Source organism: Leptosomus discolor, chromosome 1 (genome assembly GCF_034619465.1).
Source record: "Leptosomus discolor isolate bLepDis1 chromosome 1, bLepDis1.hap2, whole genome shotgun sequence".
Taxonomy (NCBI): Eukaryota; Metazoa; Chordata; class Aves; order Leptosomiformes; family Leptosomidae; genus Leptosomus; species Leptosomus discolor.
Window position 1 is genome coordinate 135,973,876 of NC_141391.1, and position 24,906 is coordinate 135,998,781.

Below are 24,906 nucleotides of genomic sequence, written 5' to 3' on the forward strand. Positions count from 1 at the left end.
AAACCTTGAGAGATGAGGATTCACCCTGTTCAAATCTTTCTGAGCAGAAGTCAAAAGGTTCCAGTAAGTTTATTAAAGGAGATGGCAAAGGGCTCAATTACTGTATTTACCTTCAAGATAAGTATGGTATCAACAACCTGACTTAGATGGGAATTCCTTTACCGATCGTTAAGACATTAATGTAACTCAAGTATAACAACGTGGAAATGATTTGGGCCTGACTTAAAAATTTGTGTGTTACCTCTATTCCCGGATTTCTCCACTGATGCCAGTGTCCCTTACTCTGTGCCCATGCGGTGGACAGCAGAATCTGATGTGAAATGTGATGTTTAAAAACTCACATAGGAGGGAGGGTCTGATGCTACTCTCATGTGAATATCAATTTAGATGTATCTTCACAAATCTCAACCTGCTGTGTTATAAGGAGAATTTGGCTCAGTTATGATGATGGAGAGTGTTCTCAATTGCTGTTATAATCAATCATCTTCTATTTTCAATCAGCAAAATCAGCAGAAGCATTCCGTGAATATATAAAATAAACAGAACATGATCTGAAGCTGCAACATAACTCCAAGACTGAAGACTGATAATGCAAAGGAGGAAGAGAAGATTGTACACCGTTTGCTATACCCAGACTCAGTTTTGTTCAAATGCTGGGGTGCAGATTTAAGGGAAGAGGAGTAAACTGTTGCACAGAATCTGTTCTTAAGTTACGGGTATAATGTTTATCTCAGTGATCATCTACTCTGGATCAACCCATCAGAGACACCAGATCTCCCAGGTGCAGTATAAACCCTCTTTACATTTACAAGGAGACATGAAATTAAAGGGAAAGAGATCCACATTGCTTTGGACTAAGTTAAAACAAACTATTAACAGATTTCAATTTATGCTCTATTTGTTTAGGGTTTTTTTCCTATAATTTTCTTCCAAATCTTGCGCAGACTTGTAATACTCCAAAGACTGTGAAAAGAAGTCACAGTGTAGAGAATGTTAGCATTATATTTGATACAGGACTTCTAACTGTCAGTAAAAAGGGGGAAAACTAACCATAGTATTCAGAAGATAGGAGACCTTCTGCTCTGTTTACTTTCTATTTAAGCCCCAGGGACAGGACACCTGAAGCATGCTTTCTCTTGTCTCTTATGTTGTCTTATGTAAGCCTCTTATATGCTGAGATGTCCCCCCTGCCCAACAACACCCAAAATATTATCAGTGAAGAAGTGAAGCCCTACATTCTAAAATTCTGTCCTTTTTAATTCTATAATTTTTCTTAGCTATGTGTTGCAGACTGTAAGGGGAATACCTATACTGCATATTAAAAGATGATATATTGCAAGCCTACACCTTCATGCCTATAGTCGCTTGTACTAAATCTGATGGAGCATTTCAGAAAAGGATGTGGGGGGCAGAGAGGATTGCAAACTGGGTGTGAATTAAGTGTCGCACTTGAGAAAAGGAGAGTTGTCTTACTAGCAGCCCTCTGGAAGATGTAAAGAGCAGGTTTTGCAACTGGATCCTCATTGTACTGCTTGGATGGAGATGGTTCCATCTAGGGCAGGCAGTAATAAGTTGTCCTTGACTGTGGGTGTCCATGGGGAAGTTTTGCAGAGAAGGGGAAGGTCAAGGAAGTTGGATCTTGTGCAGTGGTGAGCCAGCCACAGATCCTCCTGAAGCAGCCCTGAGCTGAACGATCCCCGGTCTGCTGGGGGATAGTTTTGGAGAGCTATCTGGAGCAGCCACTGCAGAGTTGATTGGAAGAAGCATGTGATGAGTCTGCATGGTCCCAAAGAATGGGTGCAGTGCTCGGCGCTCTTCTGCTTGTCATCATAAAGAAATACAAATACATCATAAATATGTATTTGCAGAGACTGCCTTTTGCAGATGTTCACTCAGGCTTTTGCACTTGCGGGTAATAAAGCTCATGGAGAAATTCCAACAAAAATGCATTCTATTCATGCCCATGTTCTACCTGGAGCATAAGCTTGTCTCTCAGAGAGCTGCATATGTAGCTACACGACTCACACAGTCTGAGTATTGCTTTCATGAGCGTGTTTCTAAGGGGAGGGAATCATCAGCCTGAGAATCCAGCTATGCTCTGTTTGCTGCAGAGAGAGTTAGTGCTTTGCACTATGAAGAAGACCCAGCCCTCACCATCTGCCCAGTGGCCAGGATGTTATGAGAAGAGCTGATATATATCCCAAATATATACTTAAAATACATACATAGATATATATCTATATTTATATATCTTTTGACACTAAGCGGGAAGCCCAGGGGTATTCAAATAGCACAAAACAAGTTTGTTTCAATACTGGAAAGAATTTATTCTGGGGTACCATGGAGTTCCAGAAGGCCTGGTTTACTCTGTAAGAAGGATTTCTGAAGCTCTTTCAAGAATTTCTAGGGAGATCCCTTGTCCAAGGGAATCCTTCTGATATGTCAGTTTTTAAGTATAGTTCCATATACAAAGGGATTATTATCTAATTTCCTTTTTTCCGCTGTCAAGTTTGGCCATTGTCATCTCCTGTAAATGCAAAAATCCAAATTTCAGTCACGTGTCCACTGCCTCGTAAGCTAATCATCACTGACTGAGTTAACTGTATTCTTTAGTTTCGATATTTTATAACCATTTTGGATTGAGAAACAATAATTGTTCTTTTTGTTTTAACAGAAATTTTAAATTTACCCCAATGGTTTATGTACATACACAACACAACTCAAATGGATAATGAAACCTCGATTGGGAATAGCTTTTTTTTCCCACTATTATGCTGATTTTCACTCTATGTTTTAAGACCAACTTCCGAATTCTGCCTTGCTCTCTGACTTTTTTTAGAAACTGTGCTAAAGTTGTTTGTCTTCTATTACAGCTGTAAAATGAAAACATATCCGAAAGACCTTCCAACACTAGTGTTGTACTTATATTTATGCATGAAGCACTCTCAATCATCTTACGTGCAATTACTAGTATAATTAACACCTTCTCATTTACTGAAAAAATCATCCTGGTAGATGATTATAGTTCAAATGGTAAGCGACCCAGGGAAGGCAGGAGTCTTGCTAATTTATGCTACTATTGTGTTAAATGAATGCTGGTGGCCTTCTGGTTGCACAAAGTAGACTGCTAAAAATTAAGAAGTAAATTGAGTACAGGAAAAAAAACCAAGCGCCTTAATAGCCTGAGAAAAGGCAGCTAATAAGGAACAGGATGATACTCTGCAAGTATTTGAAAAGGTTAAACATTGAAGTGGGAGAGTATTAATCATCACAGGCTCATCAGGCACATTACCAAAGTAAGAGTATGCTGAGAAAACTATCTCTGTAGGTATCTGAAATAACTCCTTGAAGAGTGGTGTCTTAGGTTGTGGAAAATACTCCTAGGGGAAGCGGTGTGTGCATTTTTGCTCTTAAAATTAAGCTGAAAAAAGCGTTGTAAAATCGTCTGTAAGAAACAGTCATTCCCCTGATCTTAAGGGTGGTGTTTTATTTTTTTTCCTTGCCTGATGAGATATTGTTGTTTTCTCATTTTTCTAAGGCTTTGTAGCTGCTGGAAAACTGCATGTCCATTTGGGTGGAGCAAGAGTTTACGTTAATTTCTAAAACAATGCTAAGAGGTTCCAACTTTCTATTCCTTTTCTCTGACTCTATTCTTTTTCTTTGGTGAGGGAGTTGGCATGTCTACAGCTCTTATAGGAGCATTTCAGATTTTCAGGGCTTGTTTATTTTCTTTTTTCCATTCCATATGGTATACACGAAGACAGCTAACTGATTGCTGTCATGGCACAAGTCTAAAGTTTCTCCATACCGACATATTTGTGTACAATTTAGAAACAATACAATAGCACTCTATGTAAATGAAATTTAGGTACTTAATTGAACTCCTGGAATGGAAGATGGTTTTAAAAATAAGCTTCTTGAATTCATGAGTACCTGAATAATTCTACCTGTTGTATTGCAAAGAACAGATCAGTTTTCAGTCTGGAACTGGGAAAAGCTAGCGAGCCATTACCTACATAATCTTTTCAACTTTTTAATATTGATTAACTTTTTTTTTTTTTCTTTAATCATTAACATGTGGGTTTTAGATAATCTGAAAGGACTTTTGGAAATGCACATCAAAAATTACAATGCATCCTGGACTGCTGAAGATCTTCAGACATCAGAAAAGACACAGCCTAACACAAGCCCAGATTGCTGGCTGGGAGGCACCAAGTGCAAATGTTGCAATTTTGGATGCCAATGTTGAAGTGACCATGGCATGGTAAGGCCATGAAGACTGGGGTGGTTATGAAGTGTGGAGAGGGAGATGGACAAGGAGTATAACTCTGTAGCTGGGACAGGCATCCCATATATGGTTCTCCTTTCTGGGCTTCCACATGTTAATTAACAGCCAGTCATTTATTTCTGAGAGAAAAAGGGATACAATAGTTTGAAAAAAATAGCAAAGCAGACAGGTAACATAGTAAGCTGTTTAGCGAAGAGGAAGAGAGAAATGCCTACCTTCTCTGTATCTTTATCGCATTTCTAGGAAAAAAAGACTTCATGCAGTGAAATAACATAATGATGCAGGTTATTTAATTTCACTGCCAGCAGCTTTGGCCCTTTATAAGTGTATTAGACAGCCATAATGCACAATGAATTTAAATTGGTTTGATTCTTATTCCAATTTTGTTTATTTGCTGTTGCCTGTTAGTTTGATAGTGCATCATAGTTCCATAGGACTCTTTTTGCAAAAAGAGAAAAACAAGTGGCTGACGATTGATATTTATGTTCTGTTAGGTAGTGATGTCTCTGGTACTGGTCTATGTGAAATCTCTTTACATTCTCTCCCCTCTGGGTTGTTGAATTCACGGGAGACTATTGTCCATGTTGTCTCACTTTCTGGGAGGAAGGTTCTTCTCCCAGCCCTTTTCAGGCCAAAATGGCTCGGTGTGGTCTAGATCTCTCTTTCTCTCTCGATAACACACTAACTGACATTCCCTAGCTGTTACAGTCTTAAAGGTAGTACTGAAATCCTTCAGTCATGACTTTCAAGACTCATTGGGATAGGTTGGGCTGTAAAGAATATGTAGGGAGAGATAAGGTCAGGTTTTTTAGGTCTAACAGCAACTGAGGTCCAGCAAAAAGACTCCCTCTGTCAGAAACCAATACTCTTTGACAAGGTTCTTTTAGATATTCCACATGAGGAGGGTTTAATGTTTTAATACTAAATTTACTTTTTTGAAGATACATGGGATTTTGGTTTAGAAAAGTGATACAGCAATACAAATAGGATTCACATTACCACTCTATGCTCACCATCAAGATGCTGGCCATCCCTTGTTGCTGGGAAGGAATATATGAACTGAAGCCAACTTAAGTGCATTCTCTCTTCAAGGTTCGTTTCTCTGGGTGTTCAACTGTGTTGGGCTGAGCCACACGTATACTTCCCCCATGTTGGTCTGGCTGGCTCAGGAAGAGAATACTTTCTATTGATTAATTTAGGAAGGCCATGTACATAACCATTTGACCCATTCAACTGATACTGCCATTTATCTGCAACAAAGGTCTCTCTCTGGTCCCCTTGGTGTTGCTTCCTTTATGACAGCTGTGGTAACTCCTGTCCTGGTTTGAGCTAAACCAGAACTAATTCTGTTTGGTGATTTTACTTTTCAGTTAAGTTTCTCCTAAATAACTGCACTTTCTGAAATCAACAGCGTTTTTTTCCAGACAATGTCTGCTTCTAGCGGTGATAATGTCTGATGTTTATAGTTAATACCAAGGAATGGTATGCAGAAAGGCTTTTGCTTATACTTGCTCCTATAGCAACCAAGGTTACTACTAAATCTTGTACTCCATGTTGGGGTCCCAGAAGTGAAAAGGGTTGCAAACATGAAAAAAAGATCACATCTGCAGGGAGGAGTGAACCAGACAGGTGACCCAAACCTGACCAACAGAGTATTCCATCCCATATACATCATGTTCAGTATAAAGCCGAGGAATCATGAGGGTCAAGCTCTCTTCTTTGATGGCCGACATCTGAGGAAGACTCTATCTTTGATCCTGATCTGTACATTCCTGAATCCAGTGCCTGCGTCCAACTCCTGCATCTGGTTCCTGTCTGCTGCCGAGTCCAGCCTGGGACTGCCCCAGTGCCAGCCCTGCAGTGTTCATGGTGAGGTAGTATCATCATTAGGTGGGGAGCTGGTTTCGATATTGATTTTGTATATATTTAATTATTTTTATTACTGTCTTGTCTTTTATTGTTATTGTTTCATTAAAGCTGTTTTAGTTTTCTTTTTCAGCCGTAAGTCTCTCTCCCTTGTTCTCTCTCCCTTCGCCTTCCAAGAGGGGAGAGGGGTTAATAGGGAGCGTCTGTCATTCGTTAGTGGCCAGCCCAGCCTCAACCCGTGACAACTCCCTACGTTCTTCTCTGAGCTTTATGAGCACATCATCCTTGCCTATCTTCTCTGAGCCTTCTTCCATCATAGGGGTTCACTGATCAGTCACATCCTTTCCCTCATAGAGCAGTCATGCCATCAAGGCACAGGGGAAAGACTATGAATGATCAACCTCAGGGCTTACGGCATCCCTCAGGGTGGCCTTCCTTTCCTTTTCCCTTCTTGTCTCTTCATGCAGATAGTGAAGACTCTCTGGAGCCTGTAGGAAGCAGACCCAGATAGCAATAAACCCAGCAAATTACGTGTGGAACTTGCGATTAGTTTGAGTTGTGACAATCAAAATGCAGAAGTGGTCTGATGGAAGCAAGAATTGAGCAATGACATTAGCAATCTGTGTTACTAGCACTCCAAGACTGGCATATAACTTTTTGTAGAGACCAAAGTCAATGACTTAATTAAAGTAGATAACCAAGTTTTAGAAACAAGTGGTAAAGTTTAGTACTGTTCTTTGGATATCCACTTTTTCAAGCTGAATAGACCCTGTTAATTTGGTGGGGCTGAACCTATTTTGTCTTGACTAAAAGGACATCACGCTGTTATAGTATCACCGGTATTTGACGATATTAATTTTGATGGCTTTGAGCTTGTTCAGTATTCCATGGATGCAGATGGATTTGATTGGGCACTCTGGAGCCTTTATGAACCTTTACCAGCTGAATGGTATGCTCTGAAAGATGAAACAGCTCCAGTCCAGTAAGAGTGAATAGCATTTGAGAGTGAGCCAAGATACATGATATCCAACATAGAGCTAGCAGAGGAAAGAAGATGTTTCATAGGTGTTGGGATAGAGACCTATGAAACATATTATATCAAATACTCGGAAGTGTGGGTTCTTTAGCAGCCCCGAAAATCTCAGTACACTAGTTGCAGGGTCATATTACAGAATCTGCCCTGTGCTGATCCTGCTGTCAAATTTTCAGGCAATCCCCAAGTCATTGATTTTTCTGTCTTATGTTCCTTATCTAGGAGTGTGTTAGCAATATTTGTGGACAGTACAAGATGATCTTTGCCCCTTCTCTATGCTTGCCCAACAATATGTGATGAATCTCACAACTTTGCTGGATGATTGTATGTCTGAGCTGTGAGGACTCACATGGATTCGAGTTGTGCAGTTCTTTCTTTGGAGATGTGGGAGTGACACGATTACAGCCTTTTTCAACCCTTATCACTTGTGTATCACACAAAATCAAGAAAAAGACAGGAGCAAAATACACACAGCTGTTATACCTAAAGTGACCACTTACTGCTAGGCTTAGGATCCAATATATTTGCTTTTGTTCCTGACATCTTCCTTAACTGCTCAGATTAGTTTATGTATTCAACAAAAGATGGTTGCTGGTACTATGATACCAGCAGCCATCTCGTGCTGAATATATAAACCAATTTGTTTCCTTATTCTACAAGGATGTCAGATGTTGTTGACTGTCCCTTAGCTATTAACAGCCATCTATCAAAAAATATTAAAAAACCTAACAAGAGATAAGATATAGTAATCAGATTTTTCTAGTCCTATCTTGTTTTATTTGGTTTACATGGCAAGGTTTTGGTTGCAGGGGTAGCTTCTGTGAGAAGAGGTGAGGGACTGCACCTGTCTTGAACACAGCCTGTTCGAGCTGGCTCCAAAGTGGACACGATGCTGGACAAAGCTGAGCCAATCAGCAACGCTGGTGGTGCCTCTGCAATAGCATATTTAAAATAGGGTAAAAAATGCTGTGCAGCATCTGTGAGTGAGAGGAGTGAGGAAGAAATCTGTCAGCCCTGCAGACACCAAGGTCAGTGAAGGAGGTGGAGGAGGTGCTCCAGGTGCTCCTTTGCACGCAAAGATTCCCGTGCAACTCGTGGAGAAGACAATGGTGAAGCAGGTTCCCCCCCTGCAACGTGTGGAGGACCATGCCGGCAAGATATCCACTCGGCAGCCCATGGAGGACCATATTGGAGCAGATATCCACACTACAGCCCATGGAGGACCCCACACCAGAGCAGGTAGATATGTCCTGAAGGAAGATGCAATCTGTGGAGATGCTATGCTAGAGCAGGCTCAGGCAGCAGCAGGTTTTCTGGCAAGAACTGCAGCCTATCTGTGACCCATGCTGGAGCAGTCTTCTCTTGAGTATCTGTAGCCTGTGGAAAAGGACCCATGTTGGAGCAGCTCATGAAGGACTGAATCCCATGGGAGGACCCTACACTGGAGCAGGGGAAAAGTGTGAAGAGGAAAGAGTGGCAGAGATTTAAGTGTTATGAACTGACTAGAACCCCCATTTTCCATCCCCATGCCCTGCTCAGGGCAGGGGGAGGAGATAGAAGAGTCAGTATTGAAGTTTAACCTGGAAAGAAGGGGGGATGGAGGGAAGGTGGTTTAGTTTTGGTTTTGTCTCTCTCACTGTCCTCCTTTATTTTTAATTGGCAATAAATTAAATTAGTATTCCCCAAGTTCAGTCTATTTCACTGGTGATAACTGGTGAACAACCTCCCTATCCTTATCTCAACCCGTAAGCTTTTTCATCTTATTATCCTTCTGTCTTGCTGAGAAGGGGGAATGAGAGAGTGGCTTCATGGGCACCTGGTGGCAGCCAGCCGAGGTTAACCCACCATACATATTTATATAAAGGGTTTTAAAATTTACTCTGTAGACCCTGCAGAGGAAAGGCACCGTGAAAACATTTGAAAAGAATGTACTGTGTTTGTCAGATGAGATGGCAGATTTCTTCATTCGTATACTACTACACTTGGTAGTCAAGCATTGGAGATAAGATTGCACATATACCTAGATAAAGAACTATGGGTGAAATTGACACTTATATGTGTTAAAAACATTATATAATATTATTCCTTCAGGCTGGAGAATGGAATGAAAGCAAGCCAAGTGTAGGTTAAAGAATGTTTCACAAAATGAAACCAGAGAAAATAGAAGTGAGTTTGGCCATAGAGGAAGGGGATATCAAAAAAGTACCAAATCCCTTTTCAGTACCCTGTCTCTCACCTCTAGGATGGACTCATCTACAGCAGAATTGTTCCTGCCAGACAAAGGTCAAAACCTAAGTTGACAGTGATTTCACAATTCCCCTTGGCAACAGTACACTAATCTTTAGGCTTTAGTGTTTAAGTTTACTTAATGTTAGGTAAAATTTCATAATGCCCAACCTAATTCTTCCTTGATACAGTTTAATCTGATTTATTTCTTCTTGTTTTAAATATGTGAAAATTGTTGTTACTTCTCTCAAAATAGATCTAATCCTTTAAAAAATACTAGATAATGGTTTTTAGACTGTTGATCAAGTTTATTTGATGCCTTCTGGATTCTTAATGTTGATCCACATGTTGTTCTGAATTAAATCTGTTACTCTCTCTTGGAATCCTTCTGGAAGGTCAAGATGTGATTGATGGCTAACTGACTTTATTTCCATTGTTATTGCTTCTTTCTAATTTTCCTTGTTTGGTTCTCCAGGAGCCCATCTATAATGGGTATTCTTACTGCAGATAGGAAACTTCTGGGTGAGATTAGTTGTACTGGACAGTGGAATGTACACATATGGAGAAGAAAATGTGGAACCTGACTGAGTGTAAGCCTATTTTTTCGTCTCTTTCTGAAAGACAGAGAAAATTAGTATGTGATTTTTTTGAAAGCACTCAAGCCACTGGTTGTTTTCCAAAGCATGGGTTAATATTTCAGAATAATTCTGTTTTATTTTACATATCAAAGGGAAGTAGTAGCTTTCCAAAAGTGCTTAAGGCTCATCAGAGGCTTTTGTTGATCCTTCTTGAGGATTTTGACTCCTCACACAAAAACCTAGTTCAGTGAGGAAATACTGAATCTTGCAAGATGTGGTTCTCTGCAGAAATTTAAAGTATATGTCTTTTGGCTCAGCAGAAGAACAAGATAAGATCAAGTTAAATGAAATTATGTATTAGTGGGAAAAAAAAGAAGACCTACCAAAAAACCCCAACCCAAACCAGAAAGGCATTTGTCTGCCCTAGAAAGTAATCTTCAACATTGGATGCCTTCAAATCAAGAATGGAGGCCTTTTTCTCTTCTTTTTATTTTTTTTTTTTTTTTTTTTCCCAGAATAGTTTTATCTGGAATGTCTTCAGTTATTAGGGCACATGTGAGAGTACTAAAAATTCTACTGATGAGTATTTTTTAAAGTAAAGGTAGTTGGAGATATTCTAGAAGACTTGAGAAGAAAAAAAATCAACATAGCGCTTATCTCTGTGGAGAAGAGAAAGAACGGTAGAATGTCAGAATTATAAACCTGATACCAAGACTTAAATGTCTAGGAAAAAAGGTTTTGCTTATTATCTTTCTCTGTGAGTATGAAAACTATGGGGCTTTGAAAGAAGTCGGTAACCAGTTTCAAAATAAACATGAGGAGGAGGTACCTCATTCTTCCAGTAGCAGACCAGACCAGTGCTCCTTCCAAAGGGTATTGTGCGTCTTAAAAAACTTGCAGCCATTTGTGGGAGACTGAACAGTTACCAAAGAAAAACCTACTCAGAGTTAGTAAACAAAAGTGAATCACAGATATATGTAGAAAGTCCCCTGACCTGAAAATAATTGGGATCTGCGAGAGGTGACGTATGTACTTACCTTGTTCTTAACCTTCCCCAGGAATAAGTTTGCAGTCACTGTGGGATACAGAATACTAAGCAAGACAGACTGTTGGTCCAGTATGGGCATTTTCTCATGTTATTACAGCTTTTTATTTTTTGTTCTGGTGTCTATTAGAAAGCACATAAAAGATAATACAGACAATATGCATTTGTCTGAACAAATCACATCCAACAACTCTAGGTTGGTTTTTTTTTTTTCTGTAACAGAGTAACATCCTCCGTGCAAATAAGGAAAACAGCAGTAATTAGGAGAAACATGAAGAATAAACATCTACGGAGGTTTAGGCTGGGGAACATCCAGCTAGAAAAGAACTGGGAGTAACAAACTTTCTATGAGTCAGTATGACTATACAGCTGGTTGGGAAACAATGGCATTGATGATCCTTCTCTTCTACTGCTAAGTTCTCTTCTGGAGTTGTGTTTTGAGTTCTGCGACCATACACCAGGAAATATGTGCAGCAATTGAATAATCTGAAGGAAAGGAAAGAGGATTGATAGAGTTCCTGCAATATGTAACATTATAGCAGAATTAGGCCTAAATGAGGTGGTTTTTTTTATTTCATAGAATCATAGAATGGTTTGGGTTGGAATGTACCTTAAAGATCATCTAGTTCCAACCCCCTGTCATGGGCCGGGACACCCTCCACTAGACAAGGTTGCTCAAAGTTCCATCCAACCTGGCCTTGAACAATTCCAAGGAGAGGACATCCACAACTTCCTGGGCAACCTGTTTCAGTGCCTCACCACTGCAAGCAGCCTCTCATGTTTATCTTTAGCCAGATTCCAGTCCTGAAAAATTTAATGTGGACACGTGAAGGAAGCGTAGAGCACATAACAGAATGTTGTGTGATGATCCCTAAACTCGGACAATAAATCTATGTTGTGGAGCACCATGTGGACTTGGCAGCTTAAGTTCAGTTCTTTGTATCTTCCTTTAACAAAGGAAGAATAGCCTCCCACCTTCTTGTGTTTTCTTGAATAGATATTAAAGAAACAAAATATATAATGAAATAGCAGAAATTAAGTCTTCAGAGCAATCGACTTCCCTTCCCAATTAATTAATTTTTACTGTAAATATTCAGAACTTTTCATCTGAAAATGGTAGTCATCAAAAACTGGTTCAAGTCTATTTGAAATTCCTAATCTAACTTATTCAGGCCACAGACTGCATTTTAGAGAACTCCTTGAAGACAGAGTGCAAGCTCCCATTGCACTGATTTCTGTCAAACTTTCCTGCTGGAGCTGTTCCACTTTGTATAAGAAATTACATCGTCTTGGAAACAATAGTTTGAATATTAATTGCTCCCATATGAGACGAGCATCACAGTCAACAGACTGTTGATCAAACTAAGGTTGTTTTCAAGCTCTGTCTTATTTTTCACTTTGAGCTAGAATTTTTTTGTCAGTATGAAATACAAAAACTAATTCCTAGCCATATCCAACTGTGATATTCTTTATATTTATGAAGTCATAACATGTTACTTTTTCAGTAATTTATCGGTGCTTCTAGGCAAAACATGGTCTGAAATTCTGAAGTTTAAAAAAGGTACAGTTGTTTTTTTTTTAAATAGACTTACAAATACATTTTTAATGTTATGAATAGACGATATGGAGAAATAAGTCTGTATTTTCCCTAGTTTCTCAGGCCACCTTAATGTTCTAAAATGAAATATGGTGTTCTTGCAGAATCCTAGAATAGACTTTGGAGATTTTTCTTCCAGAAAAGAGCTAAGGAGAAAACTGAAATATAAAGGCTTTGGCTGGTATATAAAAAACATTGACCCTGATTTAGTATTTCTTCCCAACATCATTGGCTATGAAACAGTAAGTACTGCATCTATTTATCTGAAATATGGAACAACTCATTAGCTCTACTGTTATGAAGAATTGTTGTGAACACTGTTTTGCTGATTATGATATATTTTCCTAGAAACTTTAAAAAGACTTTTATATGTCTTTTGAGACACAAAAATTTTCTGAAGTCTTTTTCATATTAGTTGTCAGTCTAGAATTTCGAAACTGTGTTTATTGTATATGTACTGATGGGAGCACAACAGTAGTTTGGGAAAGTGATTAACATACATTTTTTTACTGCACGAAAAACTAATCTATTGACCAACAATAATGGACCAATATCTTCTTGTAAGGGCCTGAATTTTTCTATGAAATAGTATGGATGTTTTTCTGCAGAGATTAGCAGTATAGTTTGGAAAGCATGCAGACATGGATCAAGATAGCACGTAATACATTGGAAGTCAGGCCACTATTTGCAAAAGAGAGAACTAATCATCCAGGCTGCAGTGCCTTCTTAATATAAGTAGGCATAAGTAGGCAAGACCCAAGCTTACATACCTTGCTGGAGCACCTGTTTGGAGCTGCACCTGTTTGGAGCTGCCTGGTGACTTCTGATGTGGTGCTGCATGACACAATATTGATGAGTCTTTGAAGGACCTTAGATTTGCTTTTGATTTTTGCTGTGATGAATCATTTCTACAAAGGTAATCTGAGATTTATTTTCTAAACCCATATTGTATCTTCTACTTCAGGATTCAATGCAGAGCTCTGAATAAAGTAGCCCTGCTCTCAGGACACGTTCTAAAATTAGCAGTGAGGAGCTGAAAACAGGATTGCTGTTCCTAATGGTAAATTTCCTGTTTCATTCTGCAGATGAAAAACATGTTGAAAGAAGACATCTGTATTGATCAACACCTTGTCCCTGGAAACACTCCAATTACGTATCCCTGTCATGCCTACTACTCACCACAGGTAATGCAAGCAACTGATCAGATCTTCACGTATGAAGTGTTGCTAACTGTTCCTTTCAAGCCTCCATAGGCCCATGAAATAGGCACTTCAAAGCCACTATCTCCATGCTATCTGGAGGGGAATATTAACCTTTATTTCATTAAATTCTGCTCCTGAATGCAACTGTCAGCAGAGCAGGTTTCCATGGAGATCTAAGTGCATTAAACTAAGGCTTTTGGTTTAGTCTGGCCAAAAAAATTGTGAGAACTCATGTTGATACTGATTGATCTTGTTGATTAACAGAAGAACAGTGGGATGAATGGGAGAGAGACGGAGCTCTTCCTCACACCTCACTTCCTGTCCTCTCAGCAGGAGGGAAGCCAAGGGTTACCATTCAACTGTAAGCATCTTGCTTTTTTTCATTGGAAAGCAGAAAGATGTTGTATAATGTCAAATTCATCCTGGTTTAATTACTGAGAGATCAGTTAATGATGATGCTGTGCAGCTGATACCTCTCAATATCAGTTTTGGAACTGTCTACTATCATCTGCTGATGAGATTTCCCTGGTATCTTAATTCACTGACAGTGAAGGTTTAAGTCTTTCAATTTTTAGCTGGGCTGACTAAAACCACTCACTTGTTCAGTTATCACAGGTCAGCTAGTGGACAGGGAATGTGCAAGCCCAGATGCCTCTGTTGCTTTTCATGGTCTGACTGTACATTGTGAACTCTCTCCACTGTCCACCAGAATCTGTCTTCCCAGCCTTCTCATGGGACCTGTTGATCTTAGGCAAAAAGTGGGCTGATGCCTTAACCTTCTCACCTCTCTTGTGTAACAGCATCTGAGCATGGAAATCCTGGTCGGAGATCAGTATAGGTTCACCCTTTCAGAGCTCAGGTTACAGCTGGCAATTAGAGCCTCCAAGCAGTGTTCATTTGTCTCCATTTGTGCAGGATTTATGCCAGCCAATGCTAACAAGCTTAAGATCTCAAGTGATACTGTCATATTCCATATTCGGTGCCTCTGAATGCAGAATATGATAATACTAGCTTAGTCAGCTAGTCTAAGACAGATACTGCCATGCTGCTGGGGCAGGCTAAACAGGCAACAGTGATAATGATGGAGGGAGAGATGGGAAAGGAAGCCATGCAGCTTCTCCCCTCTCAGGCAGTTGAAACCTTATTAGCTTTACATAATTAATAATTAATTAATTTTTCATGTAATGTGTGGGCCTGTTTGCTGTATCACTCAGTAAAAAACTAAGTAGGAGGCAAATCTTGTGAGAGCGTGGTAGAGAACAGAGGAGCTGAATTGGTGAAAGACTAAGGTTTCAGTGATGTGCACCAAATAATAGAGATCTACATGGTCTCCAGGAATTCCACTAACATGGGCTTTCCTTTGTCTTCAGTCTGGTCTGTGACCACAAAACTTAGAAAAAGTTGCAGGTACGTTTCTGGAAGGTTTAGACCCACCTTAAAGGTAAGCCTTCAGTTCCTTGTGTGCATTATCACAGTGAAAAAACTGGCTGCCTGACAGAGCAGAGCAAGATCCTGTTTGCTCTGGAGACCAACGCCGTAGGAAAATCCTCATTTCTGGCATGATGAGTTGACTTAATCATACTTCATCCCATTCACAACAGTTGATACTGAAATATTGACTTAGAGATAAGAGGTTAGTATTCTTACCTGTTATTAGCTCTCTTCTTTCAAGACAGGATACAGTATTAAAATTTACTAAAATAATTTTTTGAATTGTAAAAAATAATCCAAACTGACAAAACCCAAACACCCCCCATCCCCCAAAATCCAAAAAGCAGACACAAAATAAACCTCTAAATATATTTTAATATGCGTTGGAGAGTTCTATAAGCTGTTATAACATCATTAGCCTGAGGAAAGTGCAACATTTTTTTTTCAGGTCTATGATCTACTAGTGTTTCTCAGACACATTTGTAGAGGCCAAGAGAATTGCTTCCTGTCTGAGCATTAAATTTATAAACCCTCAGCTTCTCTCATATTTCTTTTCCCTTCGTAGTGATCAGCAGTAATCAACAGGAGCACTAAAAAGCTCTTGCCTTAAAATCATAGCAAACAATCCAGTTTCATAGAGACTTATAATGTTGACCTGCACTGGACAAAAGTGGAATATCCAACACATGGCTAAGGACTGGGGAAAGACAAAAGACCTGGAACAGAAAACATAGCACTCAAAGCATTGACTAGAGGATGCTTTTCCTTGAAAATTGCCAGGTTCATAATGCAGCACTAAAAGGAATGATTTCAAGACTTTGTTTACATGGGATTTTACAACACAGTAGCTTTTGCGGAGCTATGAAGTACTCACAGAAAGGTGCAAGTTCATCTCACATTCTTGGGGCATCACCCTGCTGAGTTTCCTCAATTAGGAGAGGGATTGTCTTTCCTGTCTTTTATTATCGCCAGAGAAGTAGTTACGTCCAAGAGTGTTTCAACCCACCTGAGTTCCTTATGTTGTCCTTTGGAGGTGCCTATCTCTGCTCATTAATGAAAGGCTGGTGTAAGGTCTCTAAATTTCTAACTTTGGCAGTTTGGTTAGATATGAAAATTCAGAAGAAATGAAAGTGGGTCTCACTTTCTCTTGCACACAGAGTTTATCTGAGGCTGAACTGGACCATTTTTCTTTCTTGTGTCATACAGATAATGCAAACTTCTTGTCAGATTGTCATGCTTATGTGTGAAATGAAAAATACATCCTTGTTCTTCCACCCCTATAATTTGCCTGGACATGATTCAATTTCTCAGTAAAGTTTATTAGATTCAGCAATGTGCCACACTAGGGCTGTTTTATGTTTATCTATGTGAAGTTGGTTTGTGCCAGCCAGCGGACAGCATGGATAAAATCCAGTCAAGCCCTTGGAAACAGGGGAATTCAACTCAGTAGTTTCCACAAACCAATACGAGGCGCATGCAGTAGCATAAGTCCATCAAAGAAACTAAGTAAAATACAGCATGAGTTGCCAATGGGAGGCAACTTCCAGGTAGGCACATTATGAGTTGTTGTAGAAATATGGTTAGTTGGAACTGGCTGTCCTACTTCTTGCAGTAACCTCTCTTAGGACCTACACTTATTTGTTAAAGGGAACTGTAAAATAAACTCATTGAAACTATATAGAGCTTCAGCCCCAAGTCATTTAGTTATCAAAAGGGTGCCAAGCATTTTATCTGAATAGAAAATATATTCAAGGTTTGTTTGAATATAGTCCAATATGATTTATTTTATCTTTCTAATTTCTCTGTAAACTTGATGTGAACAATCTAGTCCTGATATTCAGGATTGGAATTGGACAAGATCTTCTTTGGTCCTTAGGGTCTATATTTTTCTCTTCTGGAAACAGATTCTTTAAAATGCCACATTTTAAACAGATTGGATTTAAATTTCTAAAACCAACTTTTATTCCCATGTCCCAAGTCAAAGCCAAAAACACTGAAGAAATGTGCCTTTGTTGTTTTCTGCATCTTCAACAGTGTGGCTTACCAAAGTCAAAGGACTAGCATTTTGGCAAACACAACGAATACAGTGGGAATTTTGCCAGTACAACTGAAATGATAATCTGGCCTACTGGTGATGATGAATAAAAAGTGTTTACATAATCATTTTTCCATCTTAATATGCCACTTCAATAGAATGTAATGGACAGTTGAACAATTTTAGTTTGAACTTAAAATTTGGAAAACACTAAAATGCTCTGCAGTGTCTAGATTTTCTGATTCTTAATGTATGGCCTCTAGTTATTCACAGGGACCAGCACTGCAACAAAATGCATCAAATATTTTGATTTATCTCAAGTATGAGGTTTTTTAATTTCCTGAAGCCCCTCTGCAAATAGGACTTTTTGGCTAATTTTGTAGTGAGGAAAGATAGTAGCCATAAGAGAAGAACTTGATTTTCAGACTAGTGCTTTCTGGTGATACTTAATGAGACATAAATAACAACCCAATGTTTTTAGTGTTATGGGAGTAATATATTGCTCTCACTATTAATACTTTTGAAATTCTTGGAAATTCACTGCGTGATGAAGCAACTGACGTATGATTCCCCGGCAAGTCAGCAGTAGAGGTAGGACTTTACTGCCGTGGTGTATCAGAAGAAGGCAGCAATGACTGTGGCACAGCATAGAGTGGGAACTCTTCTTGACCTCATAAGTCGAACTTTCACAAATGCAGAAAATTGCCTCAGCTTCTGCAAAATGACATGAGAGTACTGCGGTACCATATGCTGAAGACAGGTAGTAAGTAACGTAATAGGCAGGAGTTTTAATGGGTGTGCAGCTGCACAGGAATGGGACAGCTTAATTCAGAGCAAATATAAACAAAAGGACCAATGTAGTCCTTGCCAGAAAACTTGCCAGTATTCACTAGCAAGTGCTACAGCCACACTTCCCAAGTCACAGTAGGCAAAGGCAGGGACTGGGAGAATGAAGAACCACCCACTGTAGGAGAAGGTCAGGTTCGAGACCATCTAGGTAACCCAAAAGTGCACAAGTCCATGGGACCTGATGAGATGCATCCATGAGTCCTAAGGGAACTGGTGGATGAAGTTGCTAACCCACTATCCATCATATTTGAGAAGTTGTGGCAGTCTGGTGAAGTTCCAGCTGACTGGAAAAGGGGAAGTATAACCCCAATTTTTAAAAAGGGAAAAATGAAGACCCAGGGAATTGTAGGCCAGTCAGTCTCACCTCTGTGCCTGGCAAGATCGTGGAGTGGATCCTTCTGGAAGTTATGCTAAGTCACATGGAAAATAAGAAGGTGATTGGTGACAGTCAACATGGCTTCACGAAGGGCAAATTGTGCCTGACAAGTTTGGTGGCCTTCTACAACTAGGTTACAGCATTGATGAATAAGGGAAGAGAAACCAACGTCATCTACCTGGACTTGTACAAAGCGTTTGACATTGTCCCATGCGACATCCTTGTCTCTAAATTGGAGAGACATGGATTTGATGGTTGGACCACTCTGCGGATAAGGAATTGGCTGGATGGTCACACTCAAAGAGTTGTGGTCAATGTCTCGATGTCTGAGTGGAGACCAGTGATGAGTGGTGTTCCTCAAAGGTTGGTATTGGGACTGGTGCTGTTTAACATCTTTGTCCACAACACAGACAGTGGGCTGGAGTGCACCCTCAGCAAGTTTGCTGACAACACCAAGCTGTGTGGTGTGGTCAACACGCTGGAGGGAAGGGATGCCATCCAGAGGAACCTTGACAGGCTTGAGAAGTGGGCCTGTGTGAACCTCATGAAGATCAACAAGGCCAAGTGCAAGGTCCTGCACCTGAGTCAAGGCAATCCCAACCACAAATACAGGCTGGGTGATGAGTGGATTGAGAGTGGCCCTGCAGAGAAAGACTTGGGGGTGTTGGCTGACTTGAAGCTCAGCATGACCTGGCAATGTGCACTTGCAGCCCAGAAAGCCAATCACATGCTGGGCTGCATCAAAAGGAGTGTGGCCAGCAGATCCATGGAGGTGACTCTCCCCCTCTATTCTGTTCTGGTGAGACCCCACCTGGAGTACTGTGTTCAGCTCTGCGGCCCCCAACATAAAACATGGACCTGCTTGAGTGGATCCAGAAGAGGGCCACAAAGATGATCAGGGAACTAGAGCACCTCCCCTGTGAGGACAGGCTGAGAGAGCTGGCTTTGTTCAGCCTGGAGAAGAAAACGCTCTGGGGAGACCTTATAGTGGCCTTCCAGTACTTAAAGGGGGCCCACAGGAAAGGTGGGGAGTGACTCTTTATCAGGGAGTGTAGTGATAGGATGAGGGGTAATGGTTTCAGACTGAAGGAGGGAAGATTTAGCCTAGATATAAGGAAGAAATTCTTTACAATGAGGGTGGTGAGACACTGGAGCAGATTGCCCAGAAAAGCTGTGGATGCCTCATCATTGAAAGTATACAAGGCCAGGTTGGATGGGGCAACCTGGTCTAGTGGAAGATGTTCCTGCACATGACCGGGAGGTTGGACTAGATGATCTTTAAAGGTCCTTTCCAACACAAACCATTCTATGATTCTATGATAAGGTACATATTACCATGCAAGTAGGCCCTAATGACCTCTGCAGAACAGTAAATCTTTCCTCCTTGGTTTTGTGCTCAAGCAAGCTTGGCTTTACTGTATGTGCAGCAGGAATTCACCTTGGGAGGAAGAATTAGAAGAGCAAAAAAGATTTTGTTCTTTAGTGTCTGGTGGAATAGGGAGAAGACCCAGTCTGGAGACAGGAACTATTTAAGGAACTATTAATTGTCAGTCTCTTTAAGGCGAAACTAAATCAGAGAACAGACAGAATCATTTAATCTGTCACTGAGGGATTTGTTTAGTTCTGACTAAACCATGCGTGGTGGAACTGTGATAATCAATAAGATAATAAAACCCCCCACTTTCATTTTTGCTTGACTTTTCTAAAGTCAGGAAGTACATTTTGATTTACCTCCTCATTTTCCTCCCTCTTTGTGAAACTAACCCTTTTGAAGCATTAATTGTATGTGTTATCAGTGAGATATAGCAGTCTGCTTGCATTGAGAGAAATCCAGTCAGGATCAGTGGGCGACCTTAGCCAAATGATTATTTAAGTTTTATCTGTCTTGTGTCAAAAGCAAGAGTAGCTTATTAGGCACAGGAAAGTTTGGCAGAAAAATTATAATTTTCAGAAAGTTAAATGATTTACTAATGATTTCACATTTGGCACTATGCCTGTCCTGTCACAGCACAATTTTTCCATTCTGACTCAAGACACAAGTAGCTCACCTGGTTCTCTGGTTTGATTTGATGTTGCTGGGTGTTATATGTGCTATATACATACTATATACCTGTTTTCCTACACACATCTTCCAGCACAGTGTGGTTTTCATTTTTTTCTGCTGCCTGATCTATGAATGCATGTTTTTTAAAAAATCTTCAGGAGACAGGGAGCATTCTTCCATTCTGCTGAGAGATCCGGGTGAGGTGAAGACATCTGCCAGTTTGACAGTTAATTGCCAGCACTGAGAGGAATAAATGGTAGAGCTACTCACACTCAGCCACCCAGAAACCCTCAGTACACTGCACAAGCCTGAAAACTGCCAATGAGATATCGAGTCCATCAGTCACACAGGGTAATGTCCTGTCCCTCGTACCTGGAAAGTATGGCACTGGGGCTTTGCATAAAGCTTCATGCTTGAAACCATGCGCTAACGGCGCTTCAGTATTCAGCTCAACTCCATGTAGCAAAAGTGATTTCAGCAATTGTTTTATAGTTCTGCAACACTGGTAAATCCTGTCTACTCAGATGTGATAGTTATCAGTCATATTTGTAATCTCAGATTAGATTTCAAGCTTTTTTTTCCTGATTTTTTGGGAGACTCACTGTTACTTCAAAGCATGTTTTTCCGTCTGTTCACTGTAAATTTACTTTCAGTCCTTAGTCCTCCCAAACTCCCCTCCCTGGCAAAGCAAAATAGTACCTTACAGTGTGTATGAGTGCCTGCAAAATTCCCCAGAAATGTGCCATCCATTGCTAAGTGCCCAAAGCAGCTTTGATAATGGCAGCAACTTTGAAGCAAAACCGCACTTACTTGAGCCCTACTGCGGTGGACACACAGCACTTTGAATTCAGTATCATGATAGCCGTTTGCTTTTAATGCCATGTGTATTTCTGTTACAGTGGTTAAATGGAGATTCGCAAATGTAGGTCAATTTTGTGTGGATTATTTAACAGAAATTCTCACTCTGAATGTTCTTTATGCAAGTGCCCATATTCAAATCTAGGAACTGCATGGTGTAATAGCACACATTCTGAAACTACTGCTTTTTTGGGGAAGAAGAGTTTGATAAAGTGGAAATACTTGTCCTACACAAACAACTTTGAAAAGGTATTGTCAGTTCACCATATTTCAAGGAAAAGAGATGCAGCATTAGAGCTCTATGCTGACAGGCACACCTGCAAAAAACTGAGACAAATATGTACAAACCTATGACGCAAGGAAACTCTGCATGATAGCTGCCACACCACAGGGTTGCCCAAGTTTGCTTCTGCTTTAGACTTTGAATTTCTGTGTGTCTGCCATCTTTTTTGTTGCATGCGTGCAGGTGCCATTAGCCCGGATGAACTGAGCGTGGCTCATTCTTCACCCCCACTGGAAACGGTCCCTAATGTGTTCAGCTCAGTCTGCATCAAGTGCCATGTTTCTGGGACTGCCATGCTTCTGGCATGCAAGTCAGCTGGTTTAAGTAATAGCATACTGTGCTGCAATCTGCTGTATAATTACACACTTAATTAGATTCACAGTTTGTTACCTATGTCACACTGTGACAGGGCTTGTTGCTCTTTTGGAGGGAAAAAATTCTTCTGGTTATAACTTAGAAAAGGTTGATTTCTCCCTGAAGATATGAGTTCCTTTTAGAAGAACCTGCAGATTAAAGCTCAAGTAATCACTGTTTATTAAATGTCTGTGGTTAACACCCCCCAATTAAAAGCATGCCTTTGGGCCTTGAGAACAAGATGATAATGGCACACACGCTTACTGCTGTGGGATAAGCAAAGAGGAAATTTCAGTGTGTGAGTTCTTGTGTAGCTGCCTGTTTGTGAGATTTTGCCTACACTGTAAGATAGCTTATACCTTGAGGGAACAACTGCCTCCTGCTTCACATGGGGCAAATATGCTGTTACTTGCTATTCTACAATATACCTCACTTCAAAGTATCTTCTTATGTACCTTAAATCTTCCTTAAAACTATGTGTGTGATGGGTACTGCTTGTGTGTAAGAGAACACATAAAAGCTTTAATTTAACATTGTTCTTCTAAAACAATAGTAGGTTTTGGAATGGAAGAATTGATTCCTGAAACCTTAGTGCTTGTTGGATAGTCTTTAATGCCTATGAAAGGGGTGTAAAAGAAGGCCGGGCTCTCTAGAACAAGGAAGAAAGATTTGCCCTATTTCATTCACCTTGCTCTGGTCGCTACAGGTAGAAGTTTAAAGAAGTAAAGACAATATGAATGTTCATTGCCATTATTTGTCTGGTAATGTTGAGCAACAGATAAACTATTAGTTTTGTAATTTGTCAGTTCTGTAATGCTTGAAATTCAAACAAGTTTATGTTGATATACAGCAAGAAAGTTGATGATAGTGTGATAAATATGACAATACGTGATTATCTAGAGAAAATGAGTCACAAAATCAAGCTATTTGCTTTGAATAGAGATCCATCCACACACAAAAAAATAAGAGTAGCATTTTTGGATAAGCAATACAGTTGTTAGCAGCCGTGATTCAGAGACTGCAAATTGGCAGACTTTCTGAAGGGGGCCTGGCTTGGCCCAGCCCTGCTCTGACAAATTCAAGCTATTATTATCAGACAAGTGTGTCACAATGGGTTGCAGTGGGATTATAAAATTAATCAACATTAATTTTATTTGCTCTGGTTGAGGACTGCAAAGATCCAAGGGAACTGGGAGGTAACCGAACCCCGCTGGTGATTGGGAAGATACTGGACCGAAATTATTCTGAAAGTTGGACACTTTGATCTATTATGATGGACTTGAAGAGAAGAACCTGATTAGTTTGCCATGCTTTATGCCTCACAGCCTTGTAGCATGCATTCTTGAATGTGAGGAACAGTAGAAGCAGATGTGTTAGTCATAGGCTTCCCCTTCATTATCCCATCACTGTAATACTGAGACTGCGGTGTGACCGTTATGCTCTTTTCCAATTCATCTGCAAGTCCCAAGAGCTCAGTACATTACCAAAAGGGTGTGTAAGATGAACAGAAGTGAATCAAGGTTAACATTTCTTAAAGAGAGAAGGTATTAGGCAGGAGTGAAGCATTGGTTTGAGCTGGCTTCTTTGGCTAGCCAGCAGCATGTGTATGTCATGAAGGAAAAGAAGCCAGTTCATGTTCATAGCTTGCCTTTGTCTTCCACTATCCCCAGCATCCCATCCTCCAAGCCTCAGCAGACAGTGTCCTATGAGTTCCACTGCTCTTTTACTTAACACTCTAACCAGGGCAGTTTATAGTGCTTTGAAATTCAGAGCACAAATAAACCTCCACCTTCTATTCTGTTGTTACTTGATCCCTCATAGAGAAATCTTTCCATACTTCTCTTTGAAACAAAATGAACAAATAGGCATAAAAATTTTCTTTCTCATAGTGTTCTTTTGCTTCCTTCCTATATAGCAACTGTGAAAGTTGCTGACTTCTTGAAGCCTCCACAGATGGGTTGTTTCCCAAAGCATGATGCTGTAATGAGCAGTATTTCAAGGACCGTGTCGAATTGTCCAGAATTTTAAAGGTATCAGAAACATAACTCAATGTTTCTCACTGTAAGAGAAGAATCCTTCACAACATCTTGCTGGTGCAAATGTGGCAGACTGCATTTGCACAGACCCTGCTATAACACTGTGAAGATGAATATTGTGCATTTCACTGAGAAATGTCAATATTGAAGAGTGTATGTTGTTAACTGTGCTGCTGCTCAAGGTGAGTGTGCCAGGAGAGGATGATCTACAACTTTTCAGTAAGTCTCACTGAAGGAATGAGCAAAACTGTAGAGAATGGAATGGGGAGGGAATTTAGCTGACAGACAGGAGTCTGTGTCAAAGCATCTCTTAAACGAAACTGAGCAGGGGGTGCCATTAGGTATGGGGAACAACCCTATCTGATGACTGTCTTGGGTTATGAGACTTCACTAAGCACAAAAGTGAATAAGGCAAGATGGAGCCAAAAGCAGAACTACAAAAGGGTTGCCACAGAAAATGCAGAATCTGTTAGTAGAAGCATGTTTAACTGGTGCTGACCCTTGATTGTGTGATAACTGTTTATTTTGAGAGTCTAGGTACACCTGGGCCTGGTGCTGCTGGTACCACTTGTCTAATGCACAGCAGTGATTTAATGCTTCAGGCAGGTCATCGTCTGCCCTAGCCATGGGATTGCTCTGCTGGTCCCGCAGAGGAGTGTGCTCTGGCATAGAACAGAGCCAGGTTACCAAGAAAGTGCTATGTATCACTTTCAGACAAGCAAAATGTGTTCCTTGGATGCCAAGCATGGGGAGGAAAAAGATACTGTGTAAGAAACCTTGACATGTACTTTCTCTTTTGTTGCAT

At 40.2% G+C, this 24,906-nt stretch overlaps 1 protein-coding gene across 1 annotated transcript; it reads left to right on the forward strand.

The window, feature by feature from the left end:
* The first annotated feature begins 12 nt into the window (after positions 1-12).
* Positions 13-16,000, forward strand: GALNT8 (polypeptide N-acetylgalactosaminyltransferase 8). Its single transcript, XM_086461028.1, is given in 13 exon segments — positions 13-63; positions 697-742; positions 745-781; positions 2,874-2,908; positions 2,911-3,033; positions 4,089-4,131; positions 4,133-4,263; positions 6,938-7,136; positions 9,889-9,949; positions 9,951-9,986; positions 12,738-12,875; positions 13,719-13,817; positions 15,905-16,000. Coding segments are annotated over 13 exon segments (1,095 nt in total).
* The last annotated feature ends 8,906 nt before the right edge of the window (positions 16,001-24,906 follow it).